Below are 19975 nucleotides of genomic sequence, written 5' to 3'. Positions count from 1 at the left end.
GGTATATCTCCTAATGCTATCCCTCCCCCTTCCCCTCACACCAAGACAGGCCCCGGTGTGTAATGTTCCCCTTCCTGTGTCCAAGTGTTCTCATTGTTCAATTCCCACATATAAGTGAGAAGATGCAGTGTTTGGTTTTCTGTCCTTGTGATAGTTTGCTGAGAATGATCGTTTCCAGCTTCATCCATGTCCCTACAAAGGACGTGAACTCATCCTTTTTTAAGGCTGCATAGTATTCCATGGTGTATATAAGCCACATTTTCTTAACCCAGTCTATCATTGGTGGGCATTTGGGTTGGTTCCAGGTCTTTGCTGTTGTGCATAGTGCCACAATAAACATACGTGTGCATGTGTTCTTTATAGCAGCATGATTTATAATCCTTTGGGTATATACCCAGTAATGGGATGGCTGGGTCAAATGGTATTTCTAGTTCTAGATCCTTGAGAAATCGCCACACTGTCTTCCACAATGGTTGAACTAGTTTACAGTCCCACTGACAGTGTAAAAGTGTCCTATTTCTCCATATCCTCTCCAGCACCTGTTGTTTCCTGACTTTTTAATGATCACCATTCTAACTGGTGTGAGATGGTATCTCATTGTGGTTTTGATTTGCATTTCTCTGATGGCGAGTGATGATGAGCATTTTTTCATGTGTCTGTTGGCTGCATAAATGTCTTCTTTTGAGAAGCGTCTGTTCATATCTTTTGCCCACTTTTTGGTGGGATTGTTTGTTTTTTCTTGTAAGTTTGTTTGAGTTCTTTGTAGGTTCTGGTTATTAGCCCTTTGTCAGATGAGTAGATTGCAAAAATTTTCTCCCATTCTGTAGGTTGCCTGTTTACTCTGATGGTAGTTTCTTTTGCTGTACAGAAGCTCTTTAGTTTAATTAGATCCCATTTTTCAATTTTGGTTTTGTTGCCATTGCTTTTGGTGTTTTACATATGAAGTCTTTGCCCATGCCTATGTCCTGAATGGTATTGCCTAGGTTTTCTTCTAGGATTTTTATGGTTTTAGGTCTAACATTTAAGTCTTTAATCCATCTTGAATTAATTTTTGTATAAGGTGTAAGGAAGGGATCCAGTTTCCGCTTTCTACATGTGGCTAGCCAATTTTCCCAGCACCATTTATTAAATAGGGAATCCTTTCCCCATTTCTTGTTTTTGTCAGATTTGTCAAAGATCAGATGGCTGTAGATGTGTGGTATTATTTCTGAGGGCTCTGTTCTGTTCCATTGGTCTATATCTCTGTTTTGGTACCAGTACCATGCTGTTTTGGTTACTGTAGCCTTGTAGTATAGTTTGAAGTCAGGTAGCGTGATGCCTCCAGCTTTGTTCTTTTTGCTTAGGATTGTCTTGGCAATGTGGGGTCTTTTTTGGTTTCATATGAACTTTAAAGCAGTTTTTTCCAATTCTGTGAAGAAAGTAATTGGTAGCTTAATGGGGATGGCATTGAATCTATAAATTACCTTGGGCAGTATGCCCATTTTTCACGATATTGATTCTTCCTATCCATGAGCATGGAATATTCTTCCATTTGTTTGAGTCCTCTTTTATTTCGTTGAGCAGTAGTTTGTAGTTCTCCTCGAAGAAGTCCTTCACATCCCTTGTAAGTTGGATTCCTAGGTATTTTATTCTCTTTGCAGCAATTGTGAATGGGAGTTCACTCATGATTTGACTCTCTGTTTGTCTGTTCTTGGTGTATAGGAATGCTTGTGTTTTTTGCATATTGATTTTGTATCCTGAGACTTTGCTGAAGTTGCTTATCAGCTTAAGGAGATTTTGGGCTGAGATGATGGGGTTTTCTAAATATACAATCATGTCATCTGCAAACAGGGACAAATTGATTTCCTCTTTTCTTAATTGAATACCCTTTATTTCTTTCTCCTGCCTGATTGCCCTGGCCAGAACTTCCAACACTATGTTGAATAGGAGTGGTGAGAGAGGGCATCCCTGTCTTGTGCCAGTTTTCAAAGGGTATGCTTCCAGTTTTTGCCCATTCAGTGTAATATTGACTGTGGGTTTGTCATAAATAGCTCTTATTATTTTGAGATACGTCCCATCAATACCGAATTTATTGAGAGTTTTTAGCATGAAGGACTGTGGAATTTTGTCAAAGGCCTTTTCTGCATCTATTGAGGTAATCATGTGGTTTTTGTCTTTGGTTCTGTTTATATGCTGGATTACGTTTATTGATTTGCATGTGTTCAACCAGCCTTGCATCCCAGGTATGAAGCCCACTTGATCATGGTGGATAAGCTTTTTGATGCGCTGCTGGATTCGGTTTGCCAGTATTTTATTGAGGATTTTTGCATCGATGTTCATCAGGGATATTGGTCTAAAATTCTCTTTTTTTGTTGTGTCTTTGCCAGGCTTTGGTGTCAGGATGATGTTGGCCTCATAAAATGAGTTAGGGAGGATTCCCTCTTTTTCTGTTGATTGGAATAGTTTCAGAAGGAATGCTATCAGCTCCTCCTTTTACCTCTGGTAGAATTCTGCTGTGAATCCATCTGATCCTGGACTTTTTTTGATTGGTAGGCTATTAATTATTGCCTCAATTTCAGAGTCTTATTGGTCTATTCAGGAATTCAACTTCTTCCTGGTTTAGTCTTGGGAAGGTGTATGTGTCCAGGAATTTATCAATTTCTTCTAGATCTTAGTTATTTCTTGCCTTCTGCTAGCTTTTGAATGTGTTTGCTCTTGCTTCTCTGCTTCTTTTAATTGTGATGTTAGGGTGTCAATTTTAGATCTTTCCTGCTTTCTCTGGTGGGCATTTAGTGCTATAAATTTCCCTCTACACACTGCTTTAAATGTGTCCCAGAGATTCTGGTATGTTGTGTCTTTGTTCTCATTGGTTTCAAAGAATATCGTTATTTCTGCCTTTATTTCGTTATGTATCCAGTAGTCATTCAGGAGCAGGTTGTTCAGTTTCCATGTAGTTGAGTGGTTTTGAGTGAGTTTCTTATTCCTTAGTTCTAGTTTGATTGCACTGTGGTCTGAGAGACAGTTTGTTATAATTTCTGTTCTTTTACAATGCTGAGGAATGCTTTACTTCCAACTATGTGGTCAATTTTGGAATAAGTGCGATGTGGTGCTGAGAAGAATGTATATTCAGTTGATTTCGGGTGGAGAGTTCTGTAGATGTCTATTAGGTCCGCTTGGTGCAGAGTTGAGTTCAATTCCTGGATATCCTTGTTAACTTTCTGTCTTGTTGATCTGTCTAATGTTGACAGTGGGGTGTTAAAGTCTTCCATTATTATTTTGTGGGATTCTAAGTCTCTTTGTAAGTCTCTAAGGACTTGCTTTATGAATCTGGGTGATCCTGTGTTGGGTGTATATATATTTAGGATAGTTAGCTCTTCTGGTTGAATTGATCCCTTTACCATTATGTAATGGCCTTCTTTGTCTCTTTTGATCTTTGTTGGTTTAAAGTCTGTTTTATCAGAGACTAGGATTGCAACTCCTGCCTTTTTTTTGTTTTCCATTTGCTTGGTAGATCTTCCTCCATCCCTTTATTTTGAGCCTATGTGTGTCTCTGCATGTGAAATGGGTCTCCTGAATACAGCACACTGATGGGTCTTGACTCTTTTTGCCAGTCTGTGTCTTTTAATTGGAGCATTTACCCTCATTTACATTTAAGGTTAATATTGTTATGTGTGAATTTGATCCTGTCATTATGATGTTATCTGGTTATTTTGCTCATTAGTCAATCCAGTTTCTTCTTAGCATTGATGGTCTTTATATTTTGGCATGTTTTTGCAGTGGCTGGTACCGGTTGTTCTTTTCTATGTTTAGTGCTTCCTTCAGGAGCTCTTGTAGGGCAGGCCTGGTGGTGACAAAATCTCTCAGCATTTGCTTGTCTGTAAAGAATTTTATTTCTCCTTCACTTATGAAACTTAGTTTGGCTGGATATGAAATTCTGTGTTGAAAATTATTTTCTTTAAGAATGTTGAATATTGGCTCCCATTCTCTTCTGGCTTGTAGAGTTTCTGCCGAGAGATCTGCTGTTAGTCTGATGGGCTTCCCTTTGTGGGTAACCTGACCTTTCTCTCTGGCTGCCCTTAACATTTTTTCCTTCATTTCAACTTTGGTGAATCTGACAATTATGTGTCTTGGAGTTGCTCTTCTCGAGGAGTATCTTTGTGGTGTTCTCTTTATTTCTTGAATTTGAATGTTGGCCTGCCTTGCTAGGTTAGGGAAGTTCTCCTGGATAATATCCTGCAGAGTGTTTTCCAACTTGGTTCCATGCTCCCCGTCACTTTCAGGTACACCAGTCAGACATAGATTTGGTCTTTTTACATAGTCCCATATTTCTTGGAGGCTTTGCTCATTTCTTCTTAGTCTTTTTTCTCTAAACTTCTGTTCTTGCTTCATTTCATTCATTTGATCTTCAATCACTGATATGCTTTCTTCCAGTTGATCGAATTGGTTACTGAAGCTTGTGCATTCATCATGTAGTTCTTGTGCCATGGTTTTCAGCTCCATCAGGTCATTTAAGGACTTCTCTACACTGCTTATTCTAGTTAGCCATTCGTCTAATCTTTTTTCAAGGTTTTTAGCTTCTTTGTGATGGGTTCGAACTTCCTCCTTTAGCTCAGAGAAGTTTGATCGTCTGAAGCCTTCTCTCAACTTGTCAAAGTCATTCTCCATCCAGCTTTGTTCCATTGCTGGCGAGGAGCTGTATTCCTTTGGAGGGGGAGAGGCACTCTGATTTTTAGAATTTTCAGCTTTTTTGCTCTGTTTTTCCCCATCTTTGTTGTTTTATCTACCTTTAGTCTTAGATGATGGTGATGTACAGATGGGGTTTTGGTGTGGAGGTCCTTTCTGTTTGTTAGTTTTCCTTCTAACAGTCAGGACCTCTCAGCTGCAGGTCTGTTGGAGTTTGCTGGAGGTCCACTCCAGACACTGTTTGCCTGGGTATCAGCAGTGGAGGCTGCAGAACAGCGAATATTGCTGAACAGCAAATGTTGCTGCCTGATCATTCCTCTGGAAGCTTCATCTCAGAGGGATACCCAGCCATGTGAGGTGTCAGTCTGCCCTTACTGGGGGGTGCCTCCCGGTAGGGAGGCTACTCACGGGTCAGGGACCCACTTGAGGAGGCAGTCTGTCCATTCTCAGATCTCAAACTCTGTGCTGGGAGAACCACTGCTCTCTTCAAAACTCAATTGGAAATGCAGAAATCACCTGTCTTCTGCATCGCTCACACTGGGAGCTGTAGACTGGAGCTGTTCCTATTTGGCCATCTTGGAACCCAGACTGGTTTTTCTTCTTTAATGTACTGATCTGGTGAATGACACTGATGATTTTTTAAAATTATTATTTATTTATTTATTTATTGAGACTGATTTTTGCTCATGTTGCCCAGGCTGGAGTGCAATGGTGCGATGTCAGCTCACTGCAAGCTGTGCCTCCCAGATTCAAATGATTCTCCTGTCTCAGCCTCCTGAGTAACTGGGATTACAGGCACCCACCACCATATCCAGATAATTTTTTTGTATTTTTAGTAGAGATGGGGTTTCACCATGTTGGCCAGGCTGGTCTCAAACTCCTGACCTCAGTTGCTCCACCCACCTTGGCCTCCCAAAGTGCTGGGATTACAGGTGTGAGCCACCATGCCCAGTTGATGAATTTTTATTTGGAAATTAGTTTAATTCAGGGGCTACATGTGCATGTTTGTTACATGGATATATTGCATACTGCTGGCATTCGGGCTTCTATTGAAATCACATTGATGGATTTTTAAATTTCAATTTAGCCTTGTATTTCTGGCATAAACCCCACTTGGTCATTATGTATAATACTTTTTATATGTCATTGGATTTGATTTACTTATATTTTGTTGATAATTTTTGTGTCTGTGTTCATGAGGCTTTTATTCTTTAGTTTTCTTTTCTTGTCATGTCTTTGTCTGGTTTTAGAATGATGTAATGCTGGCTTTATGAAGTGATTTGGGAAGTATTCCGTCTTCTATTTTCTGGTAGAGTCTGTGTAGAATTGGTATATATTTCTTAAATGTTTGGTTGAGTTTATCATTGAATTGATCTGGTCCTTCTTTTTCTATATTGGTAGTATTGTGTCTTGGTGAGATTTGGGGCTTTAGAATCAAGCAACCCCAGATTAGTATCTGACTTTGTTAATTTCTCCCTGTGAGACATTGGGCAAGTCACACATTCTCTCTGAGCCTGTTTCCTCATCTATAAAATGGGTAATTGTGATAATTGAATAATAATATACATCAGTTGTTCAGTACTCTACTACATGTATTTATATGTAATACATGCATGAAATTTACATATATTAAATTATTTAAATTTTACTATCATACTATTCTGTTTACAGTATATATCAGTACTATATTATTATAATCCTTATTTTACAGATAAGAAAGCTATTGGAGGCCAGGCATGGTGGCTCACGCCTGTAATCCCAGCATTTTGGGAGGCCGAGGTGGGTGGAACATGAGGTCGGGAGATAGAGACCATCCTGGCTAATACCGTGAAACCCCGTCTCTACTAAAAATACAAAAAAACAAAAAAAACAAAAAAAACAGCCGGGTATGGTGGCAGGCACCTGTAGTCCCAGCTACTCCGGAGGCTGAGGCAGGAGAATGGTGTGAACCCAGGAGGCGGAGCTTGCAGTGAGCCGAGATTGCGCCACTGCACTCTAGCCTGGGCGACAGAGCAAGACTCCGTCTCAAAAAAAAAGAAAAAAGAAAGCTATTGGAAAGCAAGATTAAATAACTTGCCCAGGGTTACTCAGGTTGTGCATAATAGAGTCAGTATTCAGATTGAGGCTGTCCAGTTCCTGAGTCCTGGCTTTTAAGCACTAAGCTATACTAATGATAATACTTATCTTTCAGAGTGCTATGCGTGTTAAACGAGGCAATTCATGAAAGTGGCTGAATTTGTGCTAGTATAGACTTGTTGTTTAGTAAACGTGTATTATTATTAATAATGTGAATTTTTATTATTTTGAAATGAAACTACTTTGGAATATTTTCTACCTGAAAGATATTTTAGTACATATAATCAAATATTGCATTGAAGTTTGTTCCAGTGAAACTCCATGAGCATTTGCCGCACTTTACAACATCATATTGAGAATATCAAAGCTTATTAGGAAAAGCAACTTGAATTCTTGTCCTGGTTCTGCATTGTCTTTTTGTGCAATCCTGGTAATTAAGTCTCTTGTAATATTAGTGAATCTGTAGCAAAAGGATAGGTAAAATATCTGTTTTGATCACTTTGACCTAAGTTGTTGAGTGGTTTATAAAAGACAGGCTGGACACGGTGGCTCACGCCTGTAATCCCAGAACTTTGGAGGCCGAGGCAGGTGGATTATAAGGTCAAGAGTTCAAGACCAGCCTGGCCAATGTGGTGAAACCCCATCTCTACTAAAGCTACAAAAATTAGCCGGGCATGGTGTCACGTGCCTGTAATCCCAGCTACTTGGGAGGCTGAGGCACGAGAATCGCTTGAACCTGGGAGGCAGATGTTGCAGTGAGCCAAGATCATACCACTGTATTTCAGCCTGGGTGACAGAGCGAGATTCTGTCTCAAAAAAAAAAAAAAGGAAAAACACACAAAAAAAAGACAAGTACCTGAAGATACTATGAAAAGTACAAGGTTGTGCTAATATTAAATATAGATATTTGGTGTTCTGTGATAAGAATCAGAATATTTTGTTGATATATAAATATTTTGGGATTATTTTGAACATACTTGTACTGTGATTGGTACACGTTGATGCCAGTTAATTTTAGGTTTTCAGGCCTTTATGATATTTATTCGGGTGTATCTTTTCTTTTAGCCTGACGAGGTCATGACTGCTGTATGCCAAATGTTAGATTCATTCTGTTTATTTAAAAATTATAAAGGATAACCTAAAAAATGGAATCACAGTTTCAATAAGTACTTTGTCCTATGTTTCAGTCAGCAAAACTTATTTTATGGTTTTTTAAATGATAAACCTCATTATATCAAAATATATAGCAAAATGACATAGTGTATGTATGCCATTAATTAAGACTGGGAATTACATGGAAGATTGGCACACTGGGCATTTTGACAGAGGGTAAGAAAAGAAAAGCCTTTGGTTATGAAGTGTAGTAGTTATTGTGTAGATTGTCAAATGCTAAGGAACAATGCTCACTCTGGGAAAATATGGTAACATATTATATTGTTTTGTGAATTGTAGCTGACTTTGGCCTGGCAAAGCAAAAACAAGAAAACAGTAAACTCACGTCTGTTGTTGGAACAATCCTGTATTCTTGGTAAGGACAATTATTTTATGGCTCTCGAACATCATACTTAACTGATTTGGGCTTTCATTTCTATTATTGACTTGCAAAGGAAAGAGGATTTCAGGAAAGAAAGCTTATTTTATAAGTTTTTTTCAATTATCTAGGTAATACACATTACTAGAATTGTGGATCATTATGTATGCTTAAAACAACCACCACAAAAATAATCTTTCTTCTAAGGTATCACTGCCCCTCGTGGGGATTCCTTTTATAAATTGTAAATTGAAATGATCCTTGGCATATAGTAGGTGTGCAATAGTTGTTGAATGAAACTGAGAATGAAGTAATAGATATGCTACCCAACATATTTGGAACATTTTATTGTACTCACTTGTATGTATGACTCTTTTTCTCTTTTCTACCTATAAACATTCAAGTGCAGGGCAAGGATTTTTGTACCCTAATACCTATCCTAGTATCTGGCAAATAATAGGCACCGATTAACTTTACTGCATGAATGAATAAATAATGACATGTGTACTTAGACATATGTTTACAAAGTAAGTTGCTTCTTGGATAAATGAGTGTTTATTTTTTGATAAATGGAGACACTTTTAAATTCTTTGACATACTTTGAGGTTCCTTTGCAAGCCACTAATTATTATGAAGTAAGAATCTTCTTTTGCTGATCACATGTCATTTGTCTGAATCTGTTGAAATTAGCAAATAGTTATGGTAGTGTGTAGAAAAGCAGATTTCAGGGAAATATTCTGGAATCTGATTCAACAGGTCAAGCAATCAAGACACAATCATTCTTTTAAAATCTAGCCTATAGTTGTACAATTGTGTCCTGGGGAATTAAACACGACTCTTCTTGAGGAAGAGTAGAAATTGTCTAAAAATCACTATTTTACAAAGTCCTTTCATGCAGAAGTGTTCAGAATAATGTTTTAAGAGGGTGACTTTTCATTTTATCTTACTGGAAATGTTTTACATCTTTATTCTTGAAACTGGTTTCATGAGAAGATGCAAAGAAACTGTGGCAAGCTAATAAGTACCTTCTAAGCTGTAAGCTTATATGATGTCTACTTAACCTCTTAACAGTGAGTCTGACCTACTCGTTACTTGCTGACAGAAGAATAATTTTCTTTTGTTTCACTGTGTACTGTTTTTATAAAATAAACAATAAAAATTTGATCATAGAAGTGTCAAGTAATCATATATTTCTGAACAGATTTGATTGTCAGTCAAATTGCAGAACAATTAACACACAAACTTAAATTTCTGCTGGTCATACTTGGTGAGAGCATATTTTTATTCCTGAGACTTTGAATTAAGTTTAGAATTGCTTATATGATAGTATCAACTGTGTGTGTGTGTGTGTTTGTGTGTGCATGTGTGTGTGTAAGAGAAAGATAGAGAGAGAATCCATAGAATATGTAGAAAGAAATCCAAAACATGACAACTTTTTTGCCGTATTAGCCCAAACATGGCTTCACATTTTCATTTAATTTTTAAATTAACTGAAGAGTTTGTAAGCTGAACCTACTCATATAGATAAACTATTATTTCATGTATGTGTACTATAATTGTTTTAATAACATGTACAGTATATCTTACCACCATTTATCTTTCTGTCAACCTCCTATTCTTTTAAATTACTTTAAAAATTTCTTTCTACTCCCTTCTCTCATCTCTCCAAGTTATTAGAAATGCCCCCTGTCTGATGGGTTTTACTATGAATTTGGGTTCACAAACCATCTTTCTTGCTAGTTTTTGATGTCCTTAGCTGAGTATGGAGTTAAAAGAACTCAGTCCTACATCATATTGTGTTTCTTTCTTAGTTTGGGATTCTCCAAAAGCAGAATCTGAGACAAGAATTTGAGTGAAATAGTTTATTTGGGAGGAGGTCCCAGGAAACACTATTAGGAGAGTGGTGAAGTGAGATTTGGAGGGAAAGCAGCCAGTACAGTGAACATTAATAATTAGGTTCATAGAGTATTATCTGGGATATAGTATAGAGCAGGGGTGTCCAATCTTTTGGCTTCTCTGGGCCACATTGGAGGAGGAAAAATTGTCTTGGACCACATGCAAAATACACTGACACTAAAGATGGCTTTTATGAGCTTTTAAAAATGGAAAAAACTGAAGTGTTTTAGGAAAGATTTATGCGTTTGTGTTGGGCCACATGCAGTCCGTGGGCCGGGGGTTGGACTGCCTTGGTGTACAGGATGTTTTAGAGTTGCCCTGTGTGCCAGATGAGAGGTTGGAGTATTTTTTTTTCCAATCACAAGGGGGAGCCCTCAGCATCTGACTGAGGGCTGCTCTGGGAAGCTTGTGCCCAGGTGCTTATGGCATGCCAGGGCATGGGCTAGGGGCACTCCAGGCAGAGAGCTGGAGGGGCATGGCTTGAGGTATGATGCCATAGACTTGTACTGGAAATGTGAGTGGGAGTCTGGCTAGGGTCCAGACATTCTAGAATTTTTTTGTAATTCTGTACTTCTTACTTTCATGTAAGTTTTCTGAGCTTGTCTGAGCCTGTAAATGTGGACCTGGGATGTGGACATTTGGATGCCATAGAGATGCCTAGGCACCCCTTTCCCTTCCCTGCGGGGTCCCCAGAGTTTGATGTCCCCATGTCATTTTGCCCTTTCCATTTGTGTTTACTTCCTCAGATATTAACTTATTGAAAGGAAGAAAGGTCTCTTTGTCAACTCTTGTAGGAAGTATCTCAGAGCATTCTTTATTCTGTATTCAGCTGGTAGATAAAGGGTTTGTAGGCACATTGCTGGACCAATTGTACTGGAACAGAAGGTCAGTAAAGGTTCTTTTCATTGATCTGATGTGATTCATTATTAGACAGGTCTTTGTTATCCTTCTCAAGGAAAAAAAAATCTTCAAATATGCTACTTGTTTCCATTTTTTATCTCTATGTCTTCCTCCAATTCCAGAGAAGAAAATTACACACCATCTTCAACTTCATTTTCTGAGAACAGTATAGAGTTTGAGGCTCTGGGAAGCATTTTCAGCTAGTTCTTCACAGAACATATATGGGATTTATGAAGCTAGTATGATGTATAAAATACAATAAAAGTTTTCCAATAAAAATGGAAAACTTCAACTATTCCTGGAATGGGAATTATTACCCTATTGCTTCGTATAATCTCATTCATATTATGACACTAGATAATTAGAAGAGAAGTTCATGAAGTTTAAATTGGATGCATCAAAATAAACCTGTAGGTAAACCTGGTTAAGTAGAGACAAAGTGAAGCATGTCTACTAACTGCACTTCTTAAATTAAAACGTATATATTTTTATTTTTTGATACATAAAGTTGATAGAATTCTTAAGAAAGCTATAATACACTCAAAATTTTGAGAGTTTTAAGTGACTTAAAACACTTAAGTGACTTTCAGCTGCTCATGCAAAGACCAAACCCTCACTATGGCCACAAGTAGACAACCTTGCATTCTCTGGCCTCTGCCAAGTTCTTCCCTTTACCACAAACCAAACTTTAACAATTCCTAGCTGTTTCATCTGGGCTCCCTCTGGCCACAGGACCTTTGCACATGCAGCTCCCTTTGCCTGGAATACTCTTTTCCACTTGTCATCTGGTTAATTCTTACCTGCCTTCAGCTGAACCCCCTTAGACAAGGTGTATTTCCTCTGATCTACACACTCCGTGTACTTTTCCTTCACACAGTTGAACTTTTTGTTGATTTTGTGACAAGCAATGATGATTTTGTTCATTACAATCCCCAACAGTCCTAAGTCTGGTACTTTAAAACTCACAGGTAATATTTGCTACATGAATGATCCAGTACTTGCATGATTATAAACATTACTGGAAATAACATATTACAAAGAAAATTGTTTCTTTTTGTTGTAACACACTTTAAATTCCCAATCCTTTTCCTTCTTGCTGTTCCTTCAGATCTCCAAATGCTCCTCCTTGGAATGCTCTTCCTTCAGAGACGGCTGCAGAACTTACTTCTTTACTTCATTCTGCTCTTTGCTTAAATGCCACTTATGTAGAGAGGATTTCCATGGTCACTTGCCCCAAACAGCAACCTCCCTTCAGATTCTATCGCTGTATCCCGCTTTACATTTTCATAGCCCTTGCCTCTATGTGACCTTATATTGTACTTGAATTGGCTTATAGTGTGTCTCTCCACTACACACAAGCTCTATGAGCATAGGACTTATGTCTCCTTTGTTCACCACTGTTTCCCCAGGACCTAGAGGAGTCGACTAGCAGAATCTTAAGAAATACTTTGAATCATTGAAGTGAAAATCTTTTTTTCATATTAATATGATAAAAATTAGTGTATATTTTTATTGGGTTCTAATATTTCTTTGAACTTTTCTGGTTTTTACCCTAATAAAGCCTGAAGGCTTTTCATTTGAGATAGTAAGTACCTTGATGGCAGGGTCTATTTTATTTTATGTTTTTCTCTTTGCTATTTTATCTTTATATATTACACGATTACTAGAACAGTGAGTAAATGAGATCAAGTAGGATGTTAATGTTTTAACATAATAAAATGTGGAAAGATTATATATTATAGAAATATGTATTCTTCAGTGACCAATAAAGTGGCCCTGAGGGAAGTTTCAAAAAAAGATGTATTAGGTCATTCTTGGATTGCTATAAAGAAATACCTGAGACTGGGTAATTTATAAAGAAAAGAGGTTTAACTGGCTCATGGTTCTGCAGGCTGCACAGGAAGCATGATGCTGGTATCTTCTTGTCTTCTGGGGAGGCCCCAGGAAACTTACATTCATGGTGGAAGGTGAAGGGGGAGCAGGCACATCACATGGTCAGAGCAGGAGCAGGAGAGAGGAAGTGAGGAAGTGCCACACACTTTTAAACAACCAGATCTCATGAGAACCCACTCACTGTCAGAACAACAGCACTAAGGGGATGGTATTAAACCATTCAGGAGAAATCCGCCCCCAGGATCCAACCACTTTCTACTAGGCCCCACCTTCAACACTGGGGATAACAATGTGAGATTTGGGCAGGGATTTTCAAAAATAAGCATAATTGGAATAAGACCATATCAAAGGATTTTCAAAAAAAAAAAAAAAAAAAAGCATAATTGGAAACAGACCATAGTATTGACAGAATAAGGTCATTATTAAGAGCACAAGCTCCAGAATCAGATGACCTGGGTTTAAATTCTAGATCTGCTATTGAGAGTTTTAAATGATTGAATTTTTCTGTGCCTTAGTTTCCTCATCTGCAACCTGGGGATAATAATAGTGCCCATGTCCTAGGATTGTTGTGAGATTAAATGAGGTTATATATGTCTGGTGCTGGGAACAGTGCCTGGCTGGCATATGGTAAGCACTCACTAGATAATAGTGATTGTTATGTCCTGTTAGTCTAAAGTTTGAAAGGATAGTACTCGTTTAAATGTATAGATTATATTGTGCATATATAGGAGGTTATAGAACACTAGGCAGATTTAACCTAAAGAAGACTACCTCAAGGTATTCAATAATCAAACTCCCAAAGGTCAGGGATAAAGAAAGGATCTCACTAGCAGCAAGAGAAAAGAAACAAATAACATGCAGTGGAGCTCAGTACATCTGGCAGCAGACTTTTCAGTGGAAGCCTTACAGGCCAGAAGACAGTGGCATGACATATTGAAAGTGCTAAAGGAAAAAAATTTACCCCAGAATAGTGTATCTGGTGAAAATATCTTTCAAACATGAAGGAGAAATAAAGACTTTTCCAGACAAACAAAAGCTAAGGGATTTCATCAACATCAGACCTGTCCTACAAGAAATGCTAAAGGGGGTTCTTCAATCAGAAATGAAAGGGCATTAATGAGGAATAAGAAATCATCTGAACATACAAAACTCACCGGTAATAGTAAATACACAGAAGAACAAAGAATATTATAATACTACAATTGTGATATATAAACTACTCTTACCTTAAGTAAGACTAAAAGATGAATCAATAAAAAATAATAACTACAACAACTTTTCAAGTTGTTATATCTTATAGCACAATAAGATATAAAGAAAAATAATAAGAAGTTAAAAGTGAGGGGACAAAATCAAAGTGTAGAGTTTTTATGTTTTCTCTTTTCCTGTTTGTTTATGCAATCAGTATCATCAGTTTAAAATAATGGGTTACAACATAGTATTTGCAAGTTTCATGGTAACCTCAAATCAAAAAACATACAACAGATACACAAAAAGTAAAAAGTAATAAATTAAATCATACTATAAGAGAAAATAACCTTCACTAAAAGGAAGATAGGAAAGAAGAATGAGAATAACACAAAACAACCAGAAAACATAAATGACAAAATGGCAGGAATAAGTTCTTACTTATCAATAATAACATTGAATGTAAATGGGCTAAACTCTCCAATCAAAAGACAGAGTGGCAGAGTGGACAAAAAAATAAGACACAATGATCTGTTGCCTATTAAAAATGCATCTCACCTCTAAAGACACATAGACTGAAAATAAAGAGAAGGAAAAAGATATTCCATGCCAATGGAAACCAAAAAAGAGCAGACGTAGCTATACTTATATCAGAAAAAAATATATTTCAAGACAAAAACTATAAGAAGAGACAAAGAAAGTCGTTATATAATGATAAAGGAATCAATTCAGCAAGAGGATATAACAATTGTAAATATATATGCACCCAATACTGGAGCACCCAGATATATAAAAGAAATATTATTAGAGTGAAAGAGAGATGGACAACAATATAATTATATTAGTCTGTTTTCACACGCTATGAAGAACTACCCGAGACTGGGTAACTTGTAAAGGAAAGAGGTTTAATTGATTTACAGTTCAGCATGTCTGGGGAGCCCTCAGGAAACTTACAAACATGGTGGAAGACAAAGGGGAAGCAAGTCTCCTTCTTTACAAGGCAGCAGGAAGGAGAATGAATGCAGGAGGAACTACCAAACACAAAACCGATCTCAGGAGAACTCACTATCGTAAGAACAGCTTGGGGGAAACCACCCCCATGATTCAATGACCTCCACCTAGTCTCTCCCTTGACATGTGGGGATTATAGGGATTACAATTCAGATTTTGGGTGGGGCACAGCCAAACCATATTAACAATAATAACTGGAGACTTCAATACCCATAGCATTGGACAGATCTCCCAGACAAAAAATCAATGAAGGATCATTGGACTTAATCTGCACTATAGACCAAATGGACCTAATGTATATTTATAGAATATCTCATCCAATGGCTGCAGAATACACATTCTTCTCAGCACATGAATTATTCTCAAGGATAAACCACATGTTAGGTCACAAAACAAGTCTTAAAGCATTCAAAAAATTTTGAAATAATATCAAGCATCTTCTCTGACCATAATAGAATAAAACTAGAAATCAGTGACAAGAGGAATATTGGATACTATACAAATGCATAGAAATTATACAGTATGCTCCAGATTGACCAGTGAGTCAATGAAGAGATAAGAAGTAAATTGAAAAAAATTTTGAAACAAATAATAATGGAAACACAACATACCAAAACCTATGGGATACAGTGAAAGTAGTACCAAGAGGGAAGTTTGTAGCTATAAGTGCCTAAACCAAAAAGAAGAAAAACTTCAAATAAATAGCCTAATAATGCATCTGAGAGAACTAGAAAAGCAAAAGCAAGCCAAACCCAAAATTAGTAGAAGAAAAGAAATAATAAACAACAGATATAAAAGCAATGAAAATGAAGAAAACAATACAAAAGATCAACAAAATGAAAAGTTGTTTTTTGGAAAAGTTAAACAATTGACAAACCTTTAGAGAGATGAAGAAAAAAAGGGAGAAGACCCACATAAAATTAGGGATGAAAAAGGAGACATTACAATGGATACTGCAGACATTCAAAGAATCATTAGTGGCTACTTTGAACAACTATGTGCCAATAAATTGGAAAATCTAGAAGAAGTGAGTAAATTAGTAGACACATACAACCTACCAAGATGGAACCATGAAGAAACTCAAAACCTGAACAGACCAATAACAAGTAACAAGATAGAAGCTGTAATGAAAAGTCTCCTAGTAAAGAAAAGCCTGGGACCCAAATGCCTTCACTGCTGAATGCTACCAGATATTTAAAGAAAAACGAATACCAATCCTATACACACTATTGCAAAAAATGGAGGAAAAGGGTATACTTCCAAACTTACACTGTGAGGCCAGTATTACCCTGATACAAAAACCAGACAGGAAGGACAGGACCAGGAAGGAAGGAAGGAAGAGAGAGAGAGAGAGAAGGAAAGAAGGAAAGAAAGAAAGAGAAAGAAAGAAAGAAGGAAAGAAAGAAAGAGAAAGAAAGAAAGAAAGAAAGAAGGAAAGAAAAAAATTAAAAGAAAACTGCAGGCCAATATTGCTTGAGTGCAGGAGTTTAAGACCAGCCTGAGCAACATGGTGAAACCTTGTCTCTACTAACAATGCAAAATATTAGCCAGGCAAGGTGGTGTGCACATGTAGTCCCAGCTACTTGGAAGGCTGAGGCAGGAGGATTAATTTAGTCCAGGAGGTGGAGGTTGCAGTGAGCTGAGATTGCGCCACTGCACTCCAGTTTGCATGACAGAGTGAGACTCTGTCTCTAAATAAATAAATAAAATCAACAAAATACTAGCAAACCAAATCCAACAACATATTAAAATGATTATTCCTCATGATCGAGTGGGATTTATCCCAGATATGCAGGGATATGTAAATCAATCAATGTAATACTTTATATCAACAGAATGGAGGGCAACAACTATATGATCATTTCAATTGATGCTGACAAAGCATTTGATACAATTCAACATCCCTTCATGATGAAAAACCCTAAAAAACCTGGGTACAAAAATAAGATACCTCAACATAATAAAAGCCATTTACAACAGACCCACAGCTAGTATCATACTGAATGGGGAAAAATTGAAAACCTCTTCTTGAAGATCTGGAACATGACAGAGATGCCAACCTTCATCATTGTTATTCAAAATAGCACTGGAAGTCCTAGCTAGAGCAGTCAGATAAGAGAAATAAATAAAAGGCATCCAAATTGGAAAGGAAGAAGTCAAGTTATCCTTGTTTGCAGATGATATGATCTTATATTTGGAAAAACCTGATCTTATATTTGGAAAAACGTAAAGACTCCACCAAAAAACTATTAGAACTGATCAACAAATTTAGTAAAACTGCAGGATACAAAATCAACATACAAAAAGCAGTAACATTTCTATGCACCAACTGTGCACAATGTGAAAAAGAAATCAAGAAAGTAATATCATTTACAAGAGCTACAAATAAAGTAAAATACCTAGGAATTAACTTAACCAAAGAAGTGAAAAACGGAACTAAAATTGTGTGGGAATAAAAATTTGTGGGACTAAAAATTAAGTAATTGAACTCATGGAGAAAGAATGTAGAGGGATGGTTACCAGGGGCTAGGAAGGACAGTGGGCGGGGGTTGGAGGGATTGGGATGGTTAATGGGTATGAAAAATAGAATTAGTGAATAAGAACTAGTATTTGATAGCACAACAGGGTGACTATAGTTAAAATAAATTTAATTGTACATTTTACAATAACTAAAAGTATAATTAGATTGTTTTAACACAATGCTTGAAGTGATGGATACCCCATTTACTGTGATGTGATTATTACTCATTGCATGCCTGTGTCAAAATATCTCATAAACCCCATAAACATATACACCTACTATGTATTTACAAAAGTTAAAAATAAAAAGTTAAAAAAATCTAAATATACTTGAGGATGAAAGGTTGGAGGAGAGAGAGGATCAGAAAAAAATACCTATTGAGTATTATGCTTACTACCTGGGTGACAAAATAATCTGCAACAAACCCCCATGACATGCAGTTTACCTGTATGACAAACCTGCATATGTACCTGAACCTAAAAGTTATAATAAAAAAGGGCGAATATGGGTACATAGCGCCATTGTACATTATGCACTTTTCAGTCTGATTTGTTCTGAACTCCTCAGAATCACAAAACGCGGGAAAGAGAGCTCTCTGATGATTGATTCTGTCAGTGGAAGTCCTTGCTTCTTTTATCAATTGGAAATTCAGAATCACTTGTCTTCAGTCTCTATATTGTTTTTCTCTTGACCTTTTATAGTCTTTACTTTTATGAGTAAACGTGAATCATAAACACTGGATTTCCTTCTCCATGTTTATTTAAGTTATGTAGTTTGTCATTTTGAACATTTAATACCTAGTCGTTATGTATAGTATTTCCCATTTCCTATTGGAAAGAGATGCAGGAGGAAATACATAGTCTTACTTTAACATGTTTTTCTGAGGGTGGGAGGGGGCTGGTCAAAATAAGTTTCCTCATATATTTAACACAAATTAATTTATTGAATAAGAAATTAGAATCATTTGATGATGGTAAGATGTATATTTCAGTTATCTATTGGATGCATAACAATCCATCCCAAAATTTAGTTGCTTAAAACCACAATGGTTTATATAAGTTTGCTTGGTCATTCCTCTGTTGGTTCCCCTGAGCTCATGTGGATGCATTTGGCTGAATTATTGGCTTGGCTGGACGGTCCAAGATGGCTTCACTAATAAGGCAGTTGTTGTTGATGCTTGGCTAGAGATCTTTTTCAGGTGGCCTTTCATTTACATGACTGTAGTGGAGTAACATTCCAAGAAAGTAAAAGCTGAACTGCAAGGCCCAATCGGGGCTGCCCTTGGATGTCACTCAGCATCCCTTCTGCCATATTCTATTGGTTGAAGCACATAAGGGCCAGCCTAAATGTGTGAAATATGTTTATCTCTACATGGAAGGAGGTGCACATTATTTGTGGCCATATTCAATAATGTAGCACCATACTTCTTTAAAAAAGAAGAATAATCCCCCAAGTGGCTTCAGGAATCAAGACATATGAAACAAAGAAATAGTCTATTTTAAACACTAACGGTTGGCACATTAGCCCCACATCTCCTTAGAATGAAGTATAGCATTCTGGATCCAACTAGGAGATGGAAATGATGCAGTGAGCTAAACAGGGGAAGTTTAATATGAAGAATGATTATGATAAAAGAGTAACTATAAGATGTAAGAAAACTATTTGGTACTTTAGGGTTGAGTGACAGTACCAAGGAAGGACAAACTTGGAAGGGGTTCAGATTTCATTGGAAAAGGTGTGGTAGCCCAACAGACAGCAGAGAAGTTGGCTGGGTGGTCCAGGCTGCAGCTGTCCTGGAGCTGCTGAGCAAGCTAGGAGCAACTCTCTGAAGTGCAGGTGAGGGAGCAAGGCATCAGCATTTGTGGTGTGGGCACATAGTGGGAGTCCAGCTGCCGCAGGTGCTCTTAGAGTTTGAGGGCCACAGGGAGGGGAGAAGAGGGGGCGAGTCCAAGAACTGCACAAGCAGGAGGCCTTCAGAGGGTGCAGGCTACACAGGGGCTCTGGTTTCTGTTTTGAGAGGGTTGCAGGAAAATGATCACCAGGCTGAGGCTGCAGGGTTGCAGAGGGAGAATGGGCTATGGTTGGGATAGGCTCTAATGGTTAGTCCTGTACCTATACTGCCTACTCGGGGCCCATGCTAGAAATTGCAGGAAACCTCTTCCTCCTGCAGTGTCCCTCCAATCCATGTACAAAGAAAGCTTAATATAGTGCTCACTTTAAAGGAGAAATATTTAAAGAGATTCCATTGTTTATTAAAGAGTACATTAAGAGATAACAAGCAATAAATTAATAACAGA

General features: G+C 37.5%; 1 protein-coding gene across 11 annotated transcripts in view; it reads left to right on the top strand.

The window, feature by feature from the left end:
- Positions 1–19975, top strand: part of NEK10 (NIMA related kinase 10) — a 265539-nt gene that overhangs the window by 104130 nt on the left and 141434 nt on the right. For 10 of the 11 annotated variants that reach the window (XR_644237.3, XR_644238.3, XM_009201822.3 and 7 more), the window contains exon 23: positions 8191–8266. Coding sequence is in view for 9 of the 11 variants with exons in the window: in XM_009201822.3 (XP_009200086.1) it covers positions 8191–8266 (76 nt within the window). In the remaining 2 variants the exon portion in view is untranslated. Of the gene's footprint in view, positions 1–8190; positions 8267–9262; positions 9439–19975 lie in introns of those variants that run through there. The other variant, XM_009201829.3, reaches the window with a different exon arrangement.

The sequence above is a fragment of the Papio anubis genome, chromosome 2 (assembly GCF_008728515.1).
Source record: "Papio anubis isolate 15944 chromosome 2, Panubis1.0, whole genome shotgun sequence".
Lineage (NCBI taxonomy): Eukaryota > Metazoa > Chordata > Mammalia > Primates > Cercopithecidae > Papio > Papio anubis.
This window is presented reverse-complemented; position numbering and strand designations above follow the sequence as displayed.